The sequence below is a fragment of the Protomyctophum bolini genome (assembly GCF_963924005.1).
Source record: "Protomyctophum bolini genome assembly, chromosome: 4".
Lineage (NCBI taxonomy): Eukaryota > Metazoa > Chordata > Actinopteri > Myctophiformes > Myctophidae > Protomyctophum > Protomyctophum bolini.
The window spans coordinates 48,928,004-48,948,398 of NC_137865.1; the positions used below are offsets into that span (position 1 = coordinate 48,928,004).

General features: G+C 43.8%; 1 protein-coding gene across 1 annotated transcript in view; it reads left to right on the forward strand.

Moving 5' to 3' along the window:
- The window catches only part of kcng4a (potassium voltage-gated channel, subfamily G, member 4a), a 74,730-nt gene extending 54,813 nt beyond the window's left edge, over positions 1-19,917 (forward strand). Inside the window, exons 3-6 of the mRNA XM_080761931.1 lie at positions 12,467-12,689; positions 13,294-13,409; positions 14,720-14,926; positions 15,883-19,917. Of these exons, the coding sequence (XP_080618057.1) occupies positions 12,467-12,689; positions 13,294-13,409; positions 14,720-14,926; positions 15,883-16,236 (900 nt within the window). The 3' untranslated portion in view covers positions 16,237-19,917. The remainder of the gene's footprint in view (positions 1-12,466; positions 12,690-13,293; positions 13,410-14,719; positions 14,927-15,882) is intronic.
- Positions 19,918-20,395: the final 478 nt, after the last annotated feature.

Here is a 20,395-nt window from a genome sequence, read left to right on the forward strand (position 1 = left end):
AAGTTTTATTCCAAAGACTATATAATGACTGAAACTGAAATCTAAATTTTACTGCCAAAAACAACAGTGGCTACACAGTAAACATTAATATATAATATAACATAAACATTGTTGTTCCATCTGCAAGTTGTGTGTTTCTTCTCTTCAATATGCAAATGAGCCACTTTCTGAAACCTGAAAGCACTTTGCTTTGGTGCAGCTGCAGTGGTGGGCGGAGGGCTGGTAAATATTTGCATATTTTAATATTCATGCTTCGAGAATTTCTCAATGAGAGAGAGCTGGACTTATAGATGTGTTTACAGCCATTTTCTCATTAACCCATTCTGACCTGAGAATCAGATTCATACGAGGTTTCCACTGGACACACACTGGTCTGGTTAACCCATTCTGACCTGAGATCAGATTAAAAAAATGTCAGTCGTTCTTCGATTTTTCAAAAATAGCAGACCTACAAGCTTGTAGCACGCCACTCCGGTGGCGCGCTATGAGCTTGTAGATCTGCTATTTTTCAATAGCTAAAGCATAACATGATGCTGACACCAAAATGGGTTCCCGTTCAGAATGGGTTAATTCTTTGACCTTATGTTTTAATGTGTCAAAGGGCTATTATGTGAAAAACAAAATATAAATCATAGCAGATGGTTTTTTTTTCCACTTTTGTTTGTGACTCAGTCATATCTCACAAACATTGTATTTTCACCTGAAAACATTTTTGGACTCTGATGTTGAAACGATGTCATTCCACTGTGTTTTCACACGTAGGAAGAAGCAGCCTTTCTCCCCGTGGGGGTGTTCGGCTGAGGAGAGGGCCACGCAGATACAGTACAGTCCTATCCGTCCCCGCCTCAATCTCAAAATGACATTGATCAGTACCTATGGGTATTTATGTTAGACACACCCACAGACACACCCCCAGATTCTCAGCCACACCCACAGGTTTATTTTAATATGTGGAGTGGCTATTCAACCACCAGGTGGCGTCGGCCCATGATGAGCAGAGCTGCATGCACTGAGTCTTAATATGTAGCTTCTAGCAATATGCAGTAAATTTGTACTGTAAACTAAAGTATCAATACTGTAATATTGAAATACATTAAAATGCATACTGTTACAAGTAATATTTATTTGAGTAAGCGGTTAGGGTCCATTTGGTTCCATTTCTACACTCTAAAGTTAAATTATCATTGATGTTACAATATAAATATTGGGGGTCCCAGAGATATAAATTCCATTAAATGGGGGTCCATACTCCATAGACTAATGCATGTCAAACTGGGGGTCCTTGAAATTAAACGGGTTGAGAGTCACTGCTATAAAAACCTTCTCTTATGGGGGTCCCTGGCATATCTCTTCAAATGGGGGTCCCTGGCATATCTCTTCAAATGGGGGTCCCTGGCATATCTCTTCAAATGGGGGTCCCTGGCATATCTCTTCAAATGGGGGGGTCCCTGGCATATCTCCCCAAACGGGGGTCCGTGGCACACCTCCCCAAATGGGGGTCCCTGGCATATCTCTTCAAATGGGGGGGTCCCTGGCATATCTCTCTTTCATTTTTTATCATGTCATATGAAAGCAGGGAATCATAGCTTCAAATTGACATATAAGTTGTTCAGTTTGACCCACCAGTTTTGGAGATATGGCTTTTAGAAAAAGGTTTTGCAGGAGTAGTGGAAAAATAGACCAAGCAGAGAAAATGGGCTTCAAAGCTTTAGTTTTGTGACTTTAGGGGGCGCTGTTTTCCCTTCATTCCCCCATTAGTTGGCCTTGTTTCTAAAGAAAAATAATGCATACCAATTTTATACCAAAAAGGGTCTGTCTGTCTGTCTGCCTGCCTGCCTGCCTGCCAAATTACAATATTTGCCTCTGAGATGTGGAGTAGAAGTAAAAGTATTGGAAATCGGTAATACTTTAGGCTCTTTGGATGCAAGAGAATATAGAGTATTTTAATTCATATTTAATGATGTTCAGGAGTTTAATGCATTATGTGAGCCGATATGTTACCGAGAAGAGGGGAGGAGCAGCCCGCTCTCAGCGTGTTTCTGTGCCGTTTCCTCGTGTGTCTCTCGGTAGTATGTTGAAGCTTTTGCACCGTCAATCATACCTTTAAAATAAATAATTAATAGCCTTTATATCAGTTGTTTACCAAGATTATATTATTTATTCATCGATACATAGGCTATGATGTAACTAAATATATAATTATGTCTCCTCTACAATCGCTATTTTACATTTTAGACTTTCAAATGCGCATCTGCTCAAACTGCCTGTCTCTCGTCTCAAAGCCAGACAGCCAGTCCAGGCAGCTTGAGTGACAGGTACCTTGTACACGCCCACTTTCTCAAAAAAAAGCTGCGTCTTTCAGAGTTTTGCTTTTGCTTTTTAAAGCAGCTTCTTCAGTCTGAACGGAGCTTAACGCAATGTTGTTTGTTTTGAATGTATCATTAGTTTTCATGTTCCATTTAGGTTATTTTTTATTGTAATATGGGGTATTTTTAAGGGAATTAAAATGTTCAGAAGTGTCACAGACTACACTACAGTATGCATCCACTGCACACAAAATGGAGTGGAAACTGAGTTACATAGGGATGTCATTAACATAGTTTCCCAGCCGGTTAGCTGATAGGATTAACCGGGTCATTAACGGATAGTGGTTGATTTTTTTAATAGACTACCCCAAATGTAATATGCATGTATAGGCTACATATTTAAAGTTGGTAGACGAATCTGCGCGTCTACAGTACAGTGGTAAATCCCTTTATTTTAGATCGTTTTTAGTAATAGTACAACATAAACATTACAGAGACTGTAGCTGTCACTGTACAATACTTTGCGCCGCCCAGCTTGTCACACTCCAGGCTGCATGAACAGCGCTCTGGCTGTTTTCTGCCCCCTCAATGTCCCCGTTCTCTGTCGTATTTCAATGGCTAGTTGGCGACAATCCGTCTCCTCCAGTCCCCACACTGGCACGGCTTACGGCTATCAAGTTAGCCATGTGCTATCGATAGCGAAAAGTCAACAAACAGAACACGGTGACATGCATGCTGATCTTCCTTAATAATAAAAAAAGGCTTAGCCCATGCGTCCAGTGGCTTTATAGGTATAGGTTGCTCAGATCTGGACTGGATTTATTTATGTTTTGGACTAGAACCGGTGGACCTCTGTACTGTAGACGCGCAGATGCGATGCGTTGTTCATGTGAAATAAATGAGAGTGACATGAAAATGAGCTGTGTGTGCAGGTATGGAACGGAGGAGGATCAAATAAAACAGTAATTATAAGAGCTCATAATAAATATTAATAGACCATGAAACCATGAATGTACTATGAAGCAGATTTATTTTTCCAACCAAAAAGAACAGTACAGCAAAAAATAAACAAAAAGTCACAATAATCATATCTTCAGTAGCTACAGCCTTGAAATACAAATCACAAAAAAAGGAAACTATGCATGCTTGTCAAAGAACATACGGTAGGCTATTCTCTGTTAGTCCAATCTCTTCTTTTACGCAGATTGTCATTAATCTCAGTAACAATAGCTTGTCTGTCTAGTGCAGGTATTTCGTCGTTGAGAAAGTACCTTTCCTTACAACAGTTTAAAATGTACAGTTTCAGATTGTGCGGTAGTATGGATTTCTTCCCGCTACCATTCCAGTTAACCCTTTTCACCCATGACTGATACAAGTTTAGAGGAGTCACATAACTAAACAGTACTGAAGCATAACGTCCCGGACGGCCTTGCAGCCCTACTAAGCGACTGATTTCGGCTTGTTGGTGGTGAGAGATTTCACACAACCGTATGTCTGCCAGTTGTTTTGGTAACGCATCTTCAGCACGCGTCTGCTCTCTGTCACGATCAACCACAGCTCTCTCTCTTTCCTCGACTGCGGCCTCTCTCTGCACTGCCTGTCTGTCTCTGTCCACCAGCACTTTCTCTCTGTCACTGAGCCGTTTTTCCATTTCCAACTCAAGACACTTAATTCTCCAATGGTCAGTGTTATAAGTGGCCTCAGTTTGTGAAGGTGCTGAAGTAATATCATTCTCTCGCTGCCGTAACACCTCCTCTCTCTCGTCCAAGTCTGTCTCCCGCTGCGTGCTGCGTTGGCCTGTATCTGCAATGCCTCGCCTCGTTAGAGCCAAGTCTTCTTTTAAACCTGAGACCTCCTCCGCGTGTTCAAGTTGAAGCTTTGAGATCTCGGCCTGGTGACTGTCCTTTAACGCTTGGATAGTGTGAGAGTGTTTGGCGATTACTTCTTGTTGAAGTTTGCGTGAAGATTCGTAGATTCCACGCACTGTATCGCAGCAGTCACTCCCCTCTGGCACCTCGGTGTTCAGCACAAAAGCCTAAATGAGAATGAAATTAGAAAATGCCATGAGATTTAAACAGTACAGTACATTATAGGCATACAGTATAACCTATACAATCATTAGGTTCCACATGACCATGCAGGCTATACGCCAAATTGGACCACTAAAACGATTAGTTATAGAACTCACCGCTTTCTTTTTCACCAAGCGAATTTTGGACTTCTTAGCTGTGGTTTCCAGGCTGGACGCTCCATTAACTGCAGTTGTCTGAAAATTTATATTTATAAAGTTATACACAAGATACAGTGTAACAGCATACATCAATATCTTGAATCAGTCATAATCCAATAAATACAATTTTTGTGTTCAAACTTACCGCTTTTCTCTTTACCAAATGTGTTTTGGCACCCACTCCCACAGGCGCAGGCTGCTTGCTGGCCGCTGCTCGCTTAGGTCTGACAGTAGAAGACAATGACATTGCATAGAAATTACCGGAGTCCATTATTCTATCGATCAGTCGGAGTCACTGTGAGTGGGTGCTATGAGAGCGCTCCTTTTAAAGTCATGTTCAAGGTATGTGGGCGTTAAAGTAGGCGTTGGTGGTGTGTGCTGTCACGCCTCTGAAATCGTGGTGACATGTATTTAAATGTTGAACAACAATGTTGACACAAGCTGTCTCGCCTGTCTGTCATCATATACATAGTATACAGAATGCCTCTTGCTTTACAAACACGTGAGAATATACGATTGTGGCATGAACAGAATTTTACCCTGCGTAGAATACAGGAGAATCTCACCGCCATAGGTGTTAATTTGACTGACCGAACCATTCGCAGCTATTACCATTATCAACCTGCAAAGAAAGTTGTGCAACCACGTAAATTGACAAGGTAAGATGCAGCTGTGTGTAAAATCAATGATTTTCTTCCATTTGCTGTAGGCTGTCTTAATTGGACAACAATGTGATATAATACATCTTCCATATTTTACTTTTCAGCCAAGTGATACAACTTATCGACGCTTATCTAAGGCAAAACGATGAACGGTCTACACCGAAAATACAAGCGTTGCTTCTGCGAGACCATGGAATCAGTTTGGGTCGGAATTCCGTTCGGAAAGCACTTGCAGAGCTAACATGGTCATATGGACGTGCAAGGTAGGCCCTAAGCCCAAATACAAATCCAATCACAGTATGTAATTTCACCTACTGTGTTATTCAACGCAATTACTAATTATGTTCTGTATATTATCCTCCTTTCCACACAGAATGGTTCCTTTGACCAGAGACAAAAACAAGCATCTTCGTCTACTTCAGGCGGAAGAATGGCTGAAGTCTGGCGAATTGTTTCATGATGTCATGTTTACAGGTCAGTGAGATAACTATTATTATTATTATTATTATTATTATTATTATTATTATTATTATTATTATTATTATTATGTTGTCTCAATGACTTGTCTTGTCTTATCTTACAGACGAAAGCACGATTGCGTTGGAAAAAAATGCACGTTATTGTTATCGCAGAAAAGGCCACGAATCCATTAAACAAGTTGTGAAACATCCGGTGAAGTTGCATGTCTGGGGAGCGATTTCTAGACAAGGAGCAGGCCCAATTGTTGTATTTGATGGTATGTAATTGAAATGTATATTATTCTTATTATTCTTATTATTATTATTGCTTGACCAGTGCCCTAATGAATGTAATGAATTATGCACTTCCAGGAATTATGGACAGAATCTTCTTTGAACAAGCGATAATCAGGGACGCGGTAGTGCCATACATAAGCCAGAAGTGGAAACTGCCAACACATAGATTTTTCCAAGGTATAAGCAAATACTATAGTAGGCTATACAAATGTCGTTCTTTGAGTGTTTGGAATGTTTACAATTGTACCAATGCTTACAGTATACGCTCTTATTTCTAATTTCCAGATAATGATCCGAAGCACGCAGCTGCTAGAGTCTTTATTGCGGAACAAGGCGTAAATTGGGTCAAAACACCAGCCGAGTGAGTAGGCCTAATGAATGATTATAATGGTTATATGTATACCTCTTTTTATTTATTTTACTTCTTATTTACTACTGGCTATTGCTAAACAGTATGTGTTGCTTTGTTTTCAGGTCCCCTGATATGAACCCTATCGAAAACCTCTGGCATCAAATGAAACATTTCATACGATGTGACGCGAAGCCAAATTCGAGAGAAGAGTTACGCTTGGCTATTCTCCAGTTCTGGCACACAAAGGTGACCCGTGCTCAGTGTGACAATTACATAAATCACCTTTTTAATGTTTTGCCCGAGGTAATTGCACGCAATGGAAAGCCGACAGGAATGTGAATGTCCCATGCACTATTTTTCGTTTTTTGTGAAAAGTGAAAAGCCATACTGTATACACCTTTCAAGCCCATGCATGGAATGTTTTTTTCCCCTGCAATGATTTAGATTTTTAGTTTATACATTTATTTTTTTAAATTTAGTTGTACACTATATGTAATTATTTATGTCATGCCTAAAAGATTTTTTCTTGGTGCTACAGTATATGCTTTTGTTTTGGACTGTTGCTGTTATAACATTTATGTTCAATAAACTGTGCTGAGTGCACGCGCCGCCGCCACAAACTTCTCTTTACATTACATCATAGAAAAAAAGAAAGAGAGATAGGGTGGGGGGGGGGAAGCATGGGGGGGGGGGGATGATCAGTTGCAATGTGCAGGCACGAAATTACTTGGGTGGGGGTGGGGTTGGTTTTATACATTTGCACATGCATTCACATGCTGTCGGAGTAGCAGCAATAAGCTGTCTCAGATGACACACAAATGAATATAAATGAGAATAAACTGAGGGTAGTTAAAAGCAGAATAACCAGTTCCATGGAACTCCTCACTCATTTGCCTATTCATTCACATGCATGCTTTACCCTAATGTACTGTCTGGACTTTGTATAGGCTATTTGTTAGTAGCCTAGCAGCAATAAGCTTCTGTGTCTCGGATGACACACAAATGAATATAAATGAGAATTTGTATTGCAGTCACGTGTCTCAGTGCTGCATATACCATATTTTTTGAGAAAGTGGGCGTGTACAAGGTACCTGTCACTCAAGCTGCCTGGACTGGCTGTCTGGCTTTGAGACGAGAGACGGGCAGTTTGAGCAGATGCGCATTTGAAAGTCTAAAATGTAAAATAGCGACTGTAGAGGAGAAATAATTATATATTTAGTTACATCATAACCTATTCATCGATGAATAAATAATATAATCTTGGTAAACTTGTTTGTAAATAACCGAACGGTTAGTAGACTAGTAGACTAGGCATACTTTAATTACTTAATTAATAATCAATATCACCGGAACGGAGTCCAGTGCAACGGACGCGTGTGTGTGTGTGTGTGTGTGTGTGGGGGGGGGGGGGGTGGGGGGGGGTGTGCATGAGAGAGAGAGAGATATAATTTACTTAACATTAACATGAAAAGTTTGGGAAGGCTAAGCCTTCCCTAGCCTTTACACACCCGCCGCCTATGCACTGTAGGCTACTGTAGGCATATATAATACCTGGCTAGGTGAAAACAAAAGAAACCCGATTAGCATTTGAGTACTTTTAACACCTCTGAACAGCTGGCGGAGAGGTTCACATTTTCGGAATTTCAGAGCATGTGCACTCACTCACACACACACACACACACACACACACACACACACACACACACACACACATATATAAATATATATATATATATATATAATATATATATAAAGCTCCTTTGAATTTAATTTAATTTAGATTTTCTGTCTCATTTCAAGTTTTCAAATATATAAAAATATTTTGAAAATAGCAGATCCACAAGCTCACACATTTTAAAATGGCCAAATTGTGTATAGTTGTTAATGTGTATTTTATTTACTTCTACTCCATTACATCTCAGAGGCAAATATTGTATTTGTACGCCACTACATTTATTTGCAAACTTTAGTTAATGTACAGTTAATGTACAGTCCTCAGAACAGGGGGTATTTAATTGCAAACATTTCATCAATAATCATCAAGACAATATTCAGATTAAAGAGACACGCCAAGGACCCCCCCACCCGAAGAGACACGACAGGGACCCCCACCCGAAGAGACACGCCAGGGACCCCCCCTCCATAGACTAATGGCTATATATAGCTGTAAAAACCTTCTCTTATGGGGGTCCCTGGCATATCCTCTCAAATGGGGGTCCCCGGCACATCCCCCCAAACGGGGGTCCCTGGCACATCCCTTCAAATTTTCATTAAATTTGCAAGCTGTATAGTTGGGTGGGGGGGGTGTTAAGGATTCAAATTAAAAAAGGGCTAAAGTAGCAGATCTACAAGCTCAAAATAATCAATAATCATCAAGACAATATTCAGATTAAAGAGATATGCCAGGGACCCCCACCCGAAGAGACACGCCAGGGACCCCCCACCCGAAGAGACACGCCAGGGACCCCCACCCGAAGAGACACGCCAGGGACCCCCCCTCCATACTCCATAGATAGACTAATGCATGTCAAACTGGGGGTCCTTGAAATTAAACGGGTTGAGAGTCACTGCTATAGCTGTAAAAACCTTCTCTTATGGGGTCCCTGGCATATCCTCTCAAAATTTTTTGAAGGGATGTGCCAGGGACCCCCCAGGTCCCTGGCACATCCCTTCAAATTTTCATTAAATTTGCAAGCTGAATACTGCACTGGCCTCTGTCCTACTGCCCTACTGCCACCTACTGTCTGTTTATTATATTACACAGTAGGTGAAAAGAAAACTCCCCTTAAGACTAAACCACACCCATAAGAGGTGTGACTTCCATAGGTACCCAGGTACTTTTAAATACCTAGAGGTAACTATGGGTACTGGGCCGGCATAAACCAAGGGAACCCCACCGTACATGGCACACACGCACGTACATGCACGCACGCACGCACACACGCACGCACACACACACGCACACACGCATGCACACACGCAGGGATGAGATGAGATGAGGGCCATACGGGATACCGATACAAGTCCACTCCAGGAAGGAAAACACACAAGTGAATACTAGAGTGAGAATGAGAGAGTGAGAATGACATACTGTAGACGAGGAGGGAGGGAGGTGGAGGGAGGGAGGGAGGTGGTGGAGGAGGAGGAGGGAGGGAGGTGGAGGGAGGGAGGGAGGGAGGGAGGGGTGTAGGTGGTGGAGGAGACAGTGAGTGATGAGAAGGAGGCGTAGAGGGAGGGGTGGGGAGGACAGAGACCCCCCCCCCCCCCCCTGAGGGATGGTGTTTTTCGGGGGGGAATGGATGACGGGGACAAGCAGAGGAGGAAGAGATGGCCGGGCGGAGATGGATGGATGGAGGAGAGGAGAGGAGGAACAAGGGATGGGTGGAGGGAGGGAAGGAGGGATGAGAAGGAGGGATGGAGGGAGGGAAGGAAGGAGGGATGAGAAGGAAGGATGGAGGGAGGGAGGGAAGGAGGGATGAGGTGGAGGTGTGGGGAGATTGATGGCCCGAGGCCAGTGTCCCCTATGTGCCATCATATGGCTGCCTAACCCATTCTGACCTGAGATCAGATTCTAAAAAAATGTCTTCTATACATCCTGACAGTTTTCTGAAAAAGCTATGTTTCTATATGTCAGCATGGTTGTTCGATTTAAAAAAAAATAGCAGACCTACAAGCTCGTAGCGCGCCACTCGGTGGCGCGCTATGAGCTTGTAGATCTGCTATTTTTCAATAGCTATGAAGCATTTAACATAATGCTATAACACCAAAAAGGGTGTTCCCTCCCAAAATGGGCTAATCGCTCTTCCAGGTCAGTTGGAGGGTGCCCAGTGGCAGTGTGCCCGTTGCACGGCGCACCTGTGTTCACTCTAACTGTCCAAATGTGTCCACTCTCGTTTTCCATTAAGGAATGTCTGAAGGAAGAAGTCGGTAAAAAATTATGTTAAATATACTGTATTCTGGTGCAGCCGAATAATCCAACTCGCCGGTGAATTTGCGTTTGATTTCTGCAACATTTCACACCATTAATTGATAATGTGTGTGTGATTGTATTATTAATATGTGTCAAATGATTTAGAATAAATGCTACAGTATGAGTGACGTGCTACCGATGACTCCCGACCAGGGACTACAGAGTCAACTAGAAATGCACTCTCTCTCTCTCTCCAGATGCCAACTTTGGCAGTCTCTCAGTCAAATCTGGTCACATATATACTCGACAAACGGTAGCCGTTCTGTTAACGATGTGTCGTGCCCTCATAACTCACTGGACACGATGTGGGGAAGCAGAAATATGTCCACACCTTTGACTCGAAGGAAGCGGGATGTTTACACCACTACTAGTAGCTTATCATCATCATGGTCGCTGACTTAAGCACTAAAACAGTGAACTGAAATCCAAAGTAAAGCAGAGAGACACTGCTTTACTGTAGATGACACTACACAGCGGTCTTGCTGTCAACTCCACTCCACTCCAACTCCATGTGCCATGATTCACTTTAAGCATGCAGTGCATACCCTCTATAGCGGAGTGACAGGTTCCACATGGGGCTGCCTGCATGGAGTCTAGCAGGACCGACGCTGGTTTACACGCTACGGCTGCGTCAGCGTGTCTCGCATGAAGACGAGGACCCCTGGGGGGGTCTTGTCGTAGTCGCGCTGCGGTGATTTAGCATAATATCACGGCAGCGCGAACGAAGCTGTGTTCGGCGCAGCGAGACACAATGCTGACGCCAGTCGTACGTGGTGGAGGCTGACGCCAGTCCAGCCCCATGGAAGCTCTCCCTGAGAGTCTGCTATACTGTACATTATAGCGCAGTGAGCTCCTTTATAACTCTATGGGACTGGTGCCCAAACTTTTTCGTGTCTGTCAAGGACCCCCAAATCAACATTTATTAGGCCACAGACCCCCCCATTTGAAAACATATGCCTGTGACCCCGATAAGGACCCCCCATTTGAAAACATATGCCTGTGACCCCGATAAGGACCCCCCATTTGAAAACATATGCCTGTGACCCCCATAAGGACCCCCCATTTGAAAACATATTATGCCAGTGACCCCGATAAGGGCTCACCGCTCCTTGGCTGCGACTCAACCGCTCCAAGAGATGAGTCAGATGCGGAGAACACATTTCGCTAATTACTTGCTCGCTCTGCTTGCACAAGTAATTAGCTCATATATCGGTAGCTATAGCTGCAGTATTTATCGTGCGATATATCTTTATCGGGCATCGTCCCGTCAAGTAAAACAAATGAACAGACAAGCGGGACGGACGGTGTCACATTAATCTGCCTCCCTCCCGCCTCGGTTCCCCACCAAGGCACTGATTGTTTGTGTCTCTGCCTCGTGTTCACCTGACACCATGACCACCAGCTAGCATCGCTATGCTCCGGCAGCTGCAGCTAATGATTTATTCATGATTACAGAGGATGAATATCTGACCCTATGACTCTCTGTCTCTCTCTCTCTACCGCTAACTCCATTGAGAGCATCTTGACAAACTGCATCTCAGTGTGGTACAACAGCTGCACAGTGTCTGATCGGAAGGCCCTGCAACGGGTAGTAAAAACGGCCCAGTACATCATTGGCACCCAACTCCCGTCCATTGAGGATCTACAGCGCCAAAGATGTCTGCGTAGGGCGAGAGGCATCCTGAAAGACCCCTCTCACCCAAACCACAGACTCTTTACCCTTCTTCCATCCGGGAGGCGCTATAGATCTATTGGTTCCCGCACCAGTAGGCTCAGGAACAGCTTCTTTCCTGTTGCTGTCTCCCCTCTTCAATGACACTGAACAATGTTACCCCCCTACGTCCCCCCTTCCTCCTTCCCATCTGAACTCTCATGCTCACACCATACATACACTAGCATGTTATGGCTTATGGCTTGTGTGGGTGGGTGTGTATATATTATGCATACTCCTTATTTCTATTTATACTTCATTGTCTATTTTTCTATTTATTTCCTATTTATTATATACTACTGTACATACTGTACATTCTGTACATTCAAGAAACGAGTGTATTTATTCCCATTACTGTATTACTGTATTGCACTCTGGTTGGACGCCACTATTCATTTCATTGTCAAAGTATTTGTATAATATGTGCAGTGACAATAAATCTAATCTAATCTCTCTCTCTCTCTCTCTCTCTCTCTGCAGGGCGAGTGCTCCGCCAAGTGCCACCACATGTTCGTCATAGAGACGGTGTGCGTGGCGTGGTTCACGCTGGAGTTCCTCCTGCGCTTCATCCAGGCGCGCAGCAAGCTGGACTTCCTGCGGGGGCCGCTCAACGTCATCGACGCGCTCGCCATCCTGCCCTACTACTTGTCGCTCGTCGTGGAGGACAAGGACCCGGCCGAGCTGTCGCACGACTCGGGCAAGGGTAGGTAGCATTATTAGACATGGCATGTCAGCTTGGTTTGAGACACTCTCTGTCCAGCTCAATCTAGAACAGCTAAAATGGAAAAAACAGCCATGAAGGTAATTGGTATTAGATTCTCCATCTCTTCAGACAATCTTTGAGAAAACGGTGCTCAGTCTGTCAAATAGAGTGTTGTCTGATCCTGATCTTAGTATGAGCCGTTACCCTCTGGTAGACGCTATACAGAGCGTGTCGTTGCAAGAGCAACCGCTTCAAACTTTATTTTCTTCCCACTTCAATTGTTCTACTAAACAACCGCCACATAGTTCATATAGTTCTTAGTGGGGAAGGGACTTCTTGACCTTCATCAGTTATTTATTGCACTTTATGATTGTGATACTATAAACTGTGAATACTCTAGCACTTTCTTATAATATATACCTTCTCTTATTGCAATTTGCACTTCTCTTGTGATACTCTTGTGACTTGTACTTTGCTGCTGCTACTGTGTATTGTCTTTTGTGTATTGTCTGTCTGTTTTAAAAAGCGTTGATGTACTAATGGACTTTTGCCCAAATTTCCCCTCGTGGGACAATAAAGTATATCTCGTCTCATCATCTCAAAGGGAAGGGCTACCTGGACAAGCTGGGCCTGGTGCTGCGGATCATGCGCGCCCTGCGCATCCTCTACGTGATGCGTCTGGCGCGCCACTCCCTGGGCCTGCAGACGCTGGGCCTCACGGTTAGTTAATCAATCAATCAACTTTATTTGTTCAGACTTAAGGCTCATACATAGTCTGGATTTTCGGTGGATAGGTGACCACCGAACTACAACATGACGTCACGAGCCGCGGTGAAGAGCAAACCACCGCCACCGCTCCAGCCCTTCTCTCTGTTTTTACTCACCACCGCTCAACGTTATTTCAGCTCCGGTGGTCAGCTCACCACCAGAGCGGTGGTGGTCACCTCACCACCGAAAATCCAGACTTTGAATAGGCCTTCAGGGTCCAATAACAACAGACAACATAAAACACTACATACAGAGAAGAAACACCCCTAACCCATAAAAACATCATTTTTACAATAAACATTCATACCCAGTGCTTCCAGAAGGCAGACCGGTACCTGGTGCTACTGAAGCTGGGGTTACACAGCAGACCGGGTACCTAGTGCTACTGAAGCTGGGGTTACACAGCAGACCGGTACCTAGTGCTACTGAAGCTGGGGTTACACAGCAGACCGGTACCTAGTGCTACTGAAGCTGGGGTTACACAGCAGACCGGTACCTAGTGCTACTGAAGCTGGGGTTACACAACAGACCGGTACCTGGTGCTACTGAAGCTGGGGTTACACAGCAGACCGGTACCTAGTGCTACTGAAGCTGGGGTTACACAACAGACCGGTACCTGGTGCTACTGAAGCTGGGGTTACACAGCAGACCGGTACCTAGTGCTACTGAAGCTGGGGTTACACAACAGACCGGTACCTGGTGCTACTGAAGCTGGGGTTACACAGCAGACCGGTACCTAGTGCTACTGAAGCTGGGGTTACACAACAGACTGGTACCTGGTGCTACTGAAGCTGAGGTTACATAGCAGACCGGTACCTAGTGCTACTGAAGCTGGGGTTACACAGCAGCATAATTATGCCGTTTTTAGACTCATTGAGCCGAACACATACATTTATACATCAAGTTTCTCAGTAGGGCATGAAAGGTGTAAACTCCCACACTACAGAATAACTCACTTGCACTGCTCCACCTTGGTTTGTTCATAGTTAGTTTATTTATCTCAGTCATTTACAGTACAGTACATTTCAGAATGAGGGTTTACAGAATTACAGTTTGACTGAAAAGGTTTGGGCTGAAGCGGTCCTCACTGCTGCACCAATCACTCCCACTTTTCACTCCCACCTTTTTTCGATTTGACACATTAATGATTAATAATGAATTTAGTAGTGAATTAAAAAAGCTGCGCGCGTCTCACAACGGGTAAGGGCTAGTTTATATAATTTTGTAATATCTACTGCCTATGCATATTGTATATATTAAAGGTGCGGCGGAGCACGCGGGAGTTCGGCCTGCTCATGCTCTTCCTGTGCGTGGCCGTGACGCTCTTCTCGCCGCTGGTGCACCTGGCGGAGAGCGAGCTGACGGGCGCGCAGGACTTCAGCTCCATCCCGGCCTCCTATTGGTGGGCCATCATCTCCATGACCACGGTGGGATACGGCGACATGGTGCCGCGCTCCATCCCCGGACAGGTTCAAGTTCAACGTTTATTATTGGTCATTTAAAAATACACACACCTTATACAATGTATTCAGGGTTTTCTTTTTTGTTTGACCAAAAGGGAGTGTTTGGCCTCAGAAGCCTCGGCTTATAATGCCAGCCCTTTTAATATTCAAAATGGCTATAAAAAGGAAACAACAAAACAAACAAAACAGACAGAAAAAGAAAACATAACAAAAACAAAAACAAGACAAGACAAGACAAGACAAGACAAAACAAAACAAACATACAAACAAAACAACGGAGAAGGACAACATAAATTATAATAATATTAATAATAATGATAATGATGATGATAATAGTAATAATAATAAACAAAGGAGGAAGGAGTATTTTGGTTATACTTTCATGATATCAATCCACTTTATATACTTGTCTATCATATTGTTTTTAAGAGTTTTTTTTTTAATAAATGTAATGAGCTGCTTAATCTTTACCTCTTTATTGAGGCTGTTCCATAATGTTACTCCTGTGAATGTTAAAGGACCACTTCACCACTTTTCAACCTATCTTCATACAATAGGTCCTCACTAAAAATCATGAAAAAATGGCGCAATCTTTTTCTACTCTGTCTGTGTCTCATAGGGGGGCTGTGGGCAGTTCAGAAACCGTCCTCCAGTGACATCATCTGGGGAATACAAGCTAATACAAACTGCAGGCTTTCTAGTCCTGAAAAGTTGCAATGCAAAAATGGAAGCCATCGTTCTCACGATAATGAAAATCTTGTTTAAAAAATAATCTGCCTAATGATGATGTCACTGGAAGACGGTTTCTAAACTGCCCACAGCCCTCCTATGAGACACAGACTGAGTAGAAAAAAACTGCGCCATTTTTTCATGATTATTAGTGAGGACCTATTATATGAAGATGGGTTGAAAAGTGGTGAAGTGGTCCTTTAAAGATCTTTGTTTGCCATCATTTTGTCCAGGTGGTGGCGCTGAGCAGCATCCTCAGCGGCATCCTCATCATGGCCTTCCCCGCCACCTCCATCTTCCACATGTTCTCGCGCTCCTACCAGGAGCTCAAGCAGGAGAGCGACCGCCTCTTCAAGGAGGAGGCGCGGGAGGCGGCAGAGACCGCGGCGGCGGCGGCGGCGGACAACGACCTGGAGGAGGTGGGGGTGATGGGGGGCAGCGGCGTGGGTTTGGGCGGGGGCGGGGACTACCCGGGGGCGTCCGTACTGGGGCTGCGGCAGAGCACGGAGTCTCTGTCGCTGCTCGGGAAGAACGGCCACGAGACGGCGGGCAATAACAACCACAGCTTACCGGCGGGAGCCTTCTGAATATATGGACGCCACACAGTGACGCTGTGACACACTGGTCGGTTTGGAGCCTTATAATATACAGTACAGTCCCACTCGTTGGTGGTTCCTCAATCTCAAAATGACATTCATCAGAACTGGTACCTTTCAAAACCTCTAGGTTTTAGCCTGGTATACAGACGAAAGGGACACCACTGTAGACGCCACAGTGACGCTGTGACACACTGACCTGTTTGGAGGCTTCTGAATATGGAACACACAGTGACGCCGTGACACACTGGTCGGTTTGGAGCCTTTAATCTGAATATGGAACACACAGTGACGCTGTGACACGCTGGTCGGTTTGGAGCCTTTAATCTGAATATGGAACACACAGTGACGCTGTGACACGCTGGTCGGTTTGGAGCCTTTAATCTGAATATGGAACACACAGTGACGCCGTGACACACTGGTCGGTTTGGAGCCTTTAATCTGAATATGGAACACACAGTGACGCTGTGACACGCTGGTCGGTTTGGAGCTCTTCTGAACAGAAACGAATAGTTTTCATAATCCTCATGGGGATGCCCATGCCTGGTTTAGCCAGGGGAGGGCGGTGTTGTGGACAGTGTCTTGACTGTCTTTAGTGCGGTTGGGTGCAAATCCCCGAAAATCCTCATTCGGGGGGGCCCTGGCCCTTCCGGCCCCCACAGACTCTACGTCACTGCTTCTGAATATGGACGCACACAGTGACGCTGTGACACGCTGGTCGGTTTGGAGCCTTATATGGACGCACACAGTGACGCTGTGACACACTGGTCGGTTTGGAGCCTTATATGGACGCACACAGTGACGCTGTGACACGCTGGTCAGTTTGGAGCTGCAGCACACCCACATAAGACTGACTCTATCGAGCTTCCTTCCACCCACAAAAATACTGTATGCTGAACGTTTTCAATTCCAAGGACCAACCATAACTCGTGCAGCGAGTGTACGAATGGAACCCAAAAGGACCCGTACGGGTCCATCTGGTTCAATGTGTACCCTCTCATGAAGTTATACACCCCCGCAATGATCTGTTTGGAACCATAAGGGTCCCGGGACGCCACTTTAAGAACCACAGGAAGGTTATCGGACACTTTATAGACCGTGATGTGGGTTTTTTCGACATTGCATGGTTGCTAATACAGTAATAATAATATATACATGTATATATTATTATATATACTGTAATACAGGGGCATTACTTAAAACCCATTTGTTTTCTTTTTCGACATTAGCTTCATATACGCAAAAGGAACGTGCACACAGTTAGTTGCACATTGATGCAGGCTGCAATAAATAAAAAGAGACTGGAGACACTGAAGAGACTTCCGATTAAAAGCCCTTTAAATGATTTGGACCGACGTAAAATGCAACGTGTCAGTGCAGCTTCGTCGCAGAGCAGCTCCTCCACACCAAACATATTAGCCTCACTCACTAACTGCTATTCCATGACATGCAATACAAAACCCGGTCCAAAGTAGCTATTTTATTCCACTGTGAATTTTACTCTCTTATAAAGGCTCAGCCGTCACACTCGAGTTCTCGTTCTCGTTTAAACTGTTCGGTTTTGAAACGTCGTTCGTCGACAGCACAACCTCAAAGATGTGTCTTGTATACTTACTTCTCTGCCATGAATTTAAAGTGCTACTCTTATAACATTTATTTTTTGAGAAGCTTGAAGCCATGCTCCGCTGAGGATTTACTAACAAACTGAGTCGTTTTGACGGATACAATACAGGAAGAGTCGGCGCCTAAACAATGTTGAATTGGCTTTTTTTGGGGGGGAAATGACCTGAAGTAATGTTAACATGTTTATGTTAGAGTACATAAAACAGACCTTCTTGTGTATGTGCATCATGACTTGCTAGCCACAGGTTTTTGTAGCAATTTGTAGCAATTGTAAAAAAAAAAAATGAAATGAAAAAATGAAATATTAGATATTAAATGACAAAGGTTTCAAGCATGTTTAAATCGTGTTATACGTCACTTCAGATCATCTTCCACGTTATTAAATTTTTCACATTTAACCCATTTTGACCTGAGATCAGATTCTAAAAATGTCTGTCAGTCGTTCTTCAATTTTTCAGAAATAGCAGACCTACAAGCTACGAGCTTGTACATCTGCTATTGTTCAATAGCTAAAGCATAGCATAATGCTAACACCAATAGGGGTTCCCACCCCAAAATGGATTAACATTGAGGTGCCCACTCTTCCGTTTATACCGTTTTGACTTATACGTACATGATGCATAACCCATCTTTCTCTCTATCTCTATCTCTAGATACAGTAGCTGTCTACTGTACTCTCTATCTTTAGATACAGTAGCTGTCTCTCTCTCTCCTTCAAATAGAGAGCAAGGTATGTGTATAGAGCATGAGAGAACGTTTGGACGTTCGGAAACCCAAAGAAGATATCGTCCCTGTCGGGCAGAAACCCTGTCCAAAAGTTAAGCGTTACTTTCAGGAAATGGCAGAACTAACCTGTGTTCCAAATTTGGATCCAATGTATCAAATGTGTGTTCAGATTTATCTGAGAGCCTGCCATCGCGCAAATCCCAGCTTTTCACCAGAGGAGAAAAACGTTTTATTTATTTATTTTCAAAATGAGTTAATAGTACAGGCAGACTCTTCACATATACTAGAGCATGTCTGCAATAAATGTCAGAGCTGAAATCGACATGTAAATATGAAATAAATGCTTAAACATGTAGCTGCTAGGTTGTAATGTTAGAGTCCACAGAAGTGAACCTTTCAAGCCTGTTTTCTCAACTCACTTTTTTTTCTGCAAGACATTACTCTATAAGCCATATCTCCAAAACTGGTGGGTCAAACTGAACAACCAATAGGCCCTATATGTCAATTTGAAGGTATACTTCGCTGCTTTCTCATGACATGGAAAAACAAAAATCTAAATAATCTGATGGCAGTCCCTGAGTCAAATTTGGTCACATTTAGTCACCAGCTCGGTTCAGTATTCATAAAGAACACAGACAGACATGGCGATTATAACTTCTACATCTACAAGGCTCACGATGTAACTCAGGGGTGGGCAACTGGCGGCCCGGGGGCCACATGCGGCCCCCCACCTTCACTTAATGTGGCCCTCAGGTTAATGTCAGAATACTGATATAATATTGGTTTCAGCTGTTTACAATTCCACAACATGCAAACATGACCCGCTTTATTTACTATTTACGTCTAAATTAGTATAGCTCAATGCTCAACACCAGTATAATGAAAGGCATTTGAAATGACATGAAAATGTAAATTTTCAGGATTCCAATTCAAAAATAGAAAAAAAAATCAAGATTTCAATTCAAACATGAGCTTGTAGATCGGCTATTTTTGCTACGACAGCAACATATGGCCCTATAGGCAGTTGGTGTGGAAATATAGTGGCACCCTCTCCATCGTCAAAGTTGCACCACCTCTGATGTAACGGGTTGCAAGCTTGTATGTCGGCCTTTTCGCGGGACACTGTTGTGTGACAACGTATAGGGCATTAATTTCCCTGAAACGACAAAACGTTGAAATATGCGGAGATACAGTACAAGGTTTCTGCCTGTCAGCGATGTCAAACTCCCCCCACGTGTCTTCACCACATGCCCTAGAATGATAAACAGGAAGATGATTAGAGAACTTGGGCTGTATTTTGCGTGTCTTAAGTGCCAGGTCTTATTCCCTAACTTGAGTAAACTAAAGACCTGGAGGCGTGACCTGAATGCTCTTTGGCCACTCAGTCAGAATAGCCAAATGGCATTGATCACGCCTCCTCCAGGTCTTTAGTTTACTCAAGTTATAGGGAATAAGACCTGGTACTTAAGACACGCAAAATACAGCCCCTATAGTGTGATATCAAACAGCTTTTCTAATCAGCTGAGGATGAAAGGCAGAGAGAGAGAGAGAAATGCCGTCGAGAACGAGGCCCGACGCCCATTAAATGTACCTTGCAATGCTCCCAATAAAAGCACTTCTAGTCATTTAAAAACAAAAACGACTCTTTTCTGAGTTAGTTGTTTTTGGTGTCCTGGGTTTTCGTGTTGTGGTGATCTCCTTGCGGGCAATATCACAAGAGGAGATTTGGACGCACACACACGCGCACACACACACACACACACACACACACACACACACACACACACAGGTCCACGATATT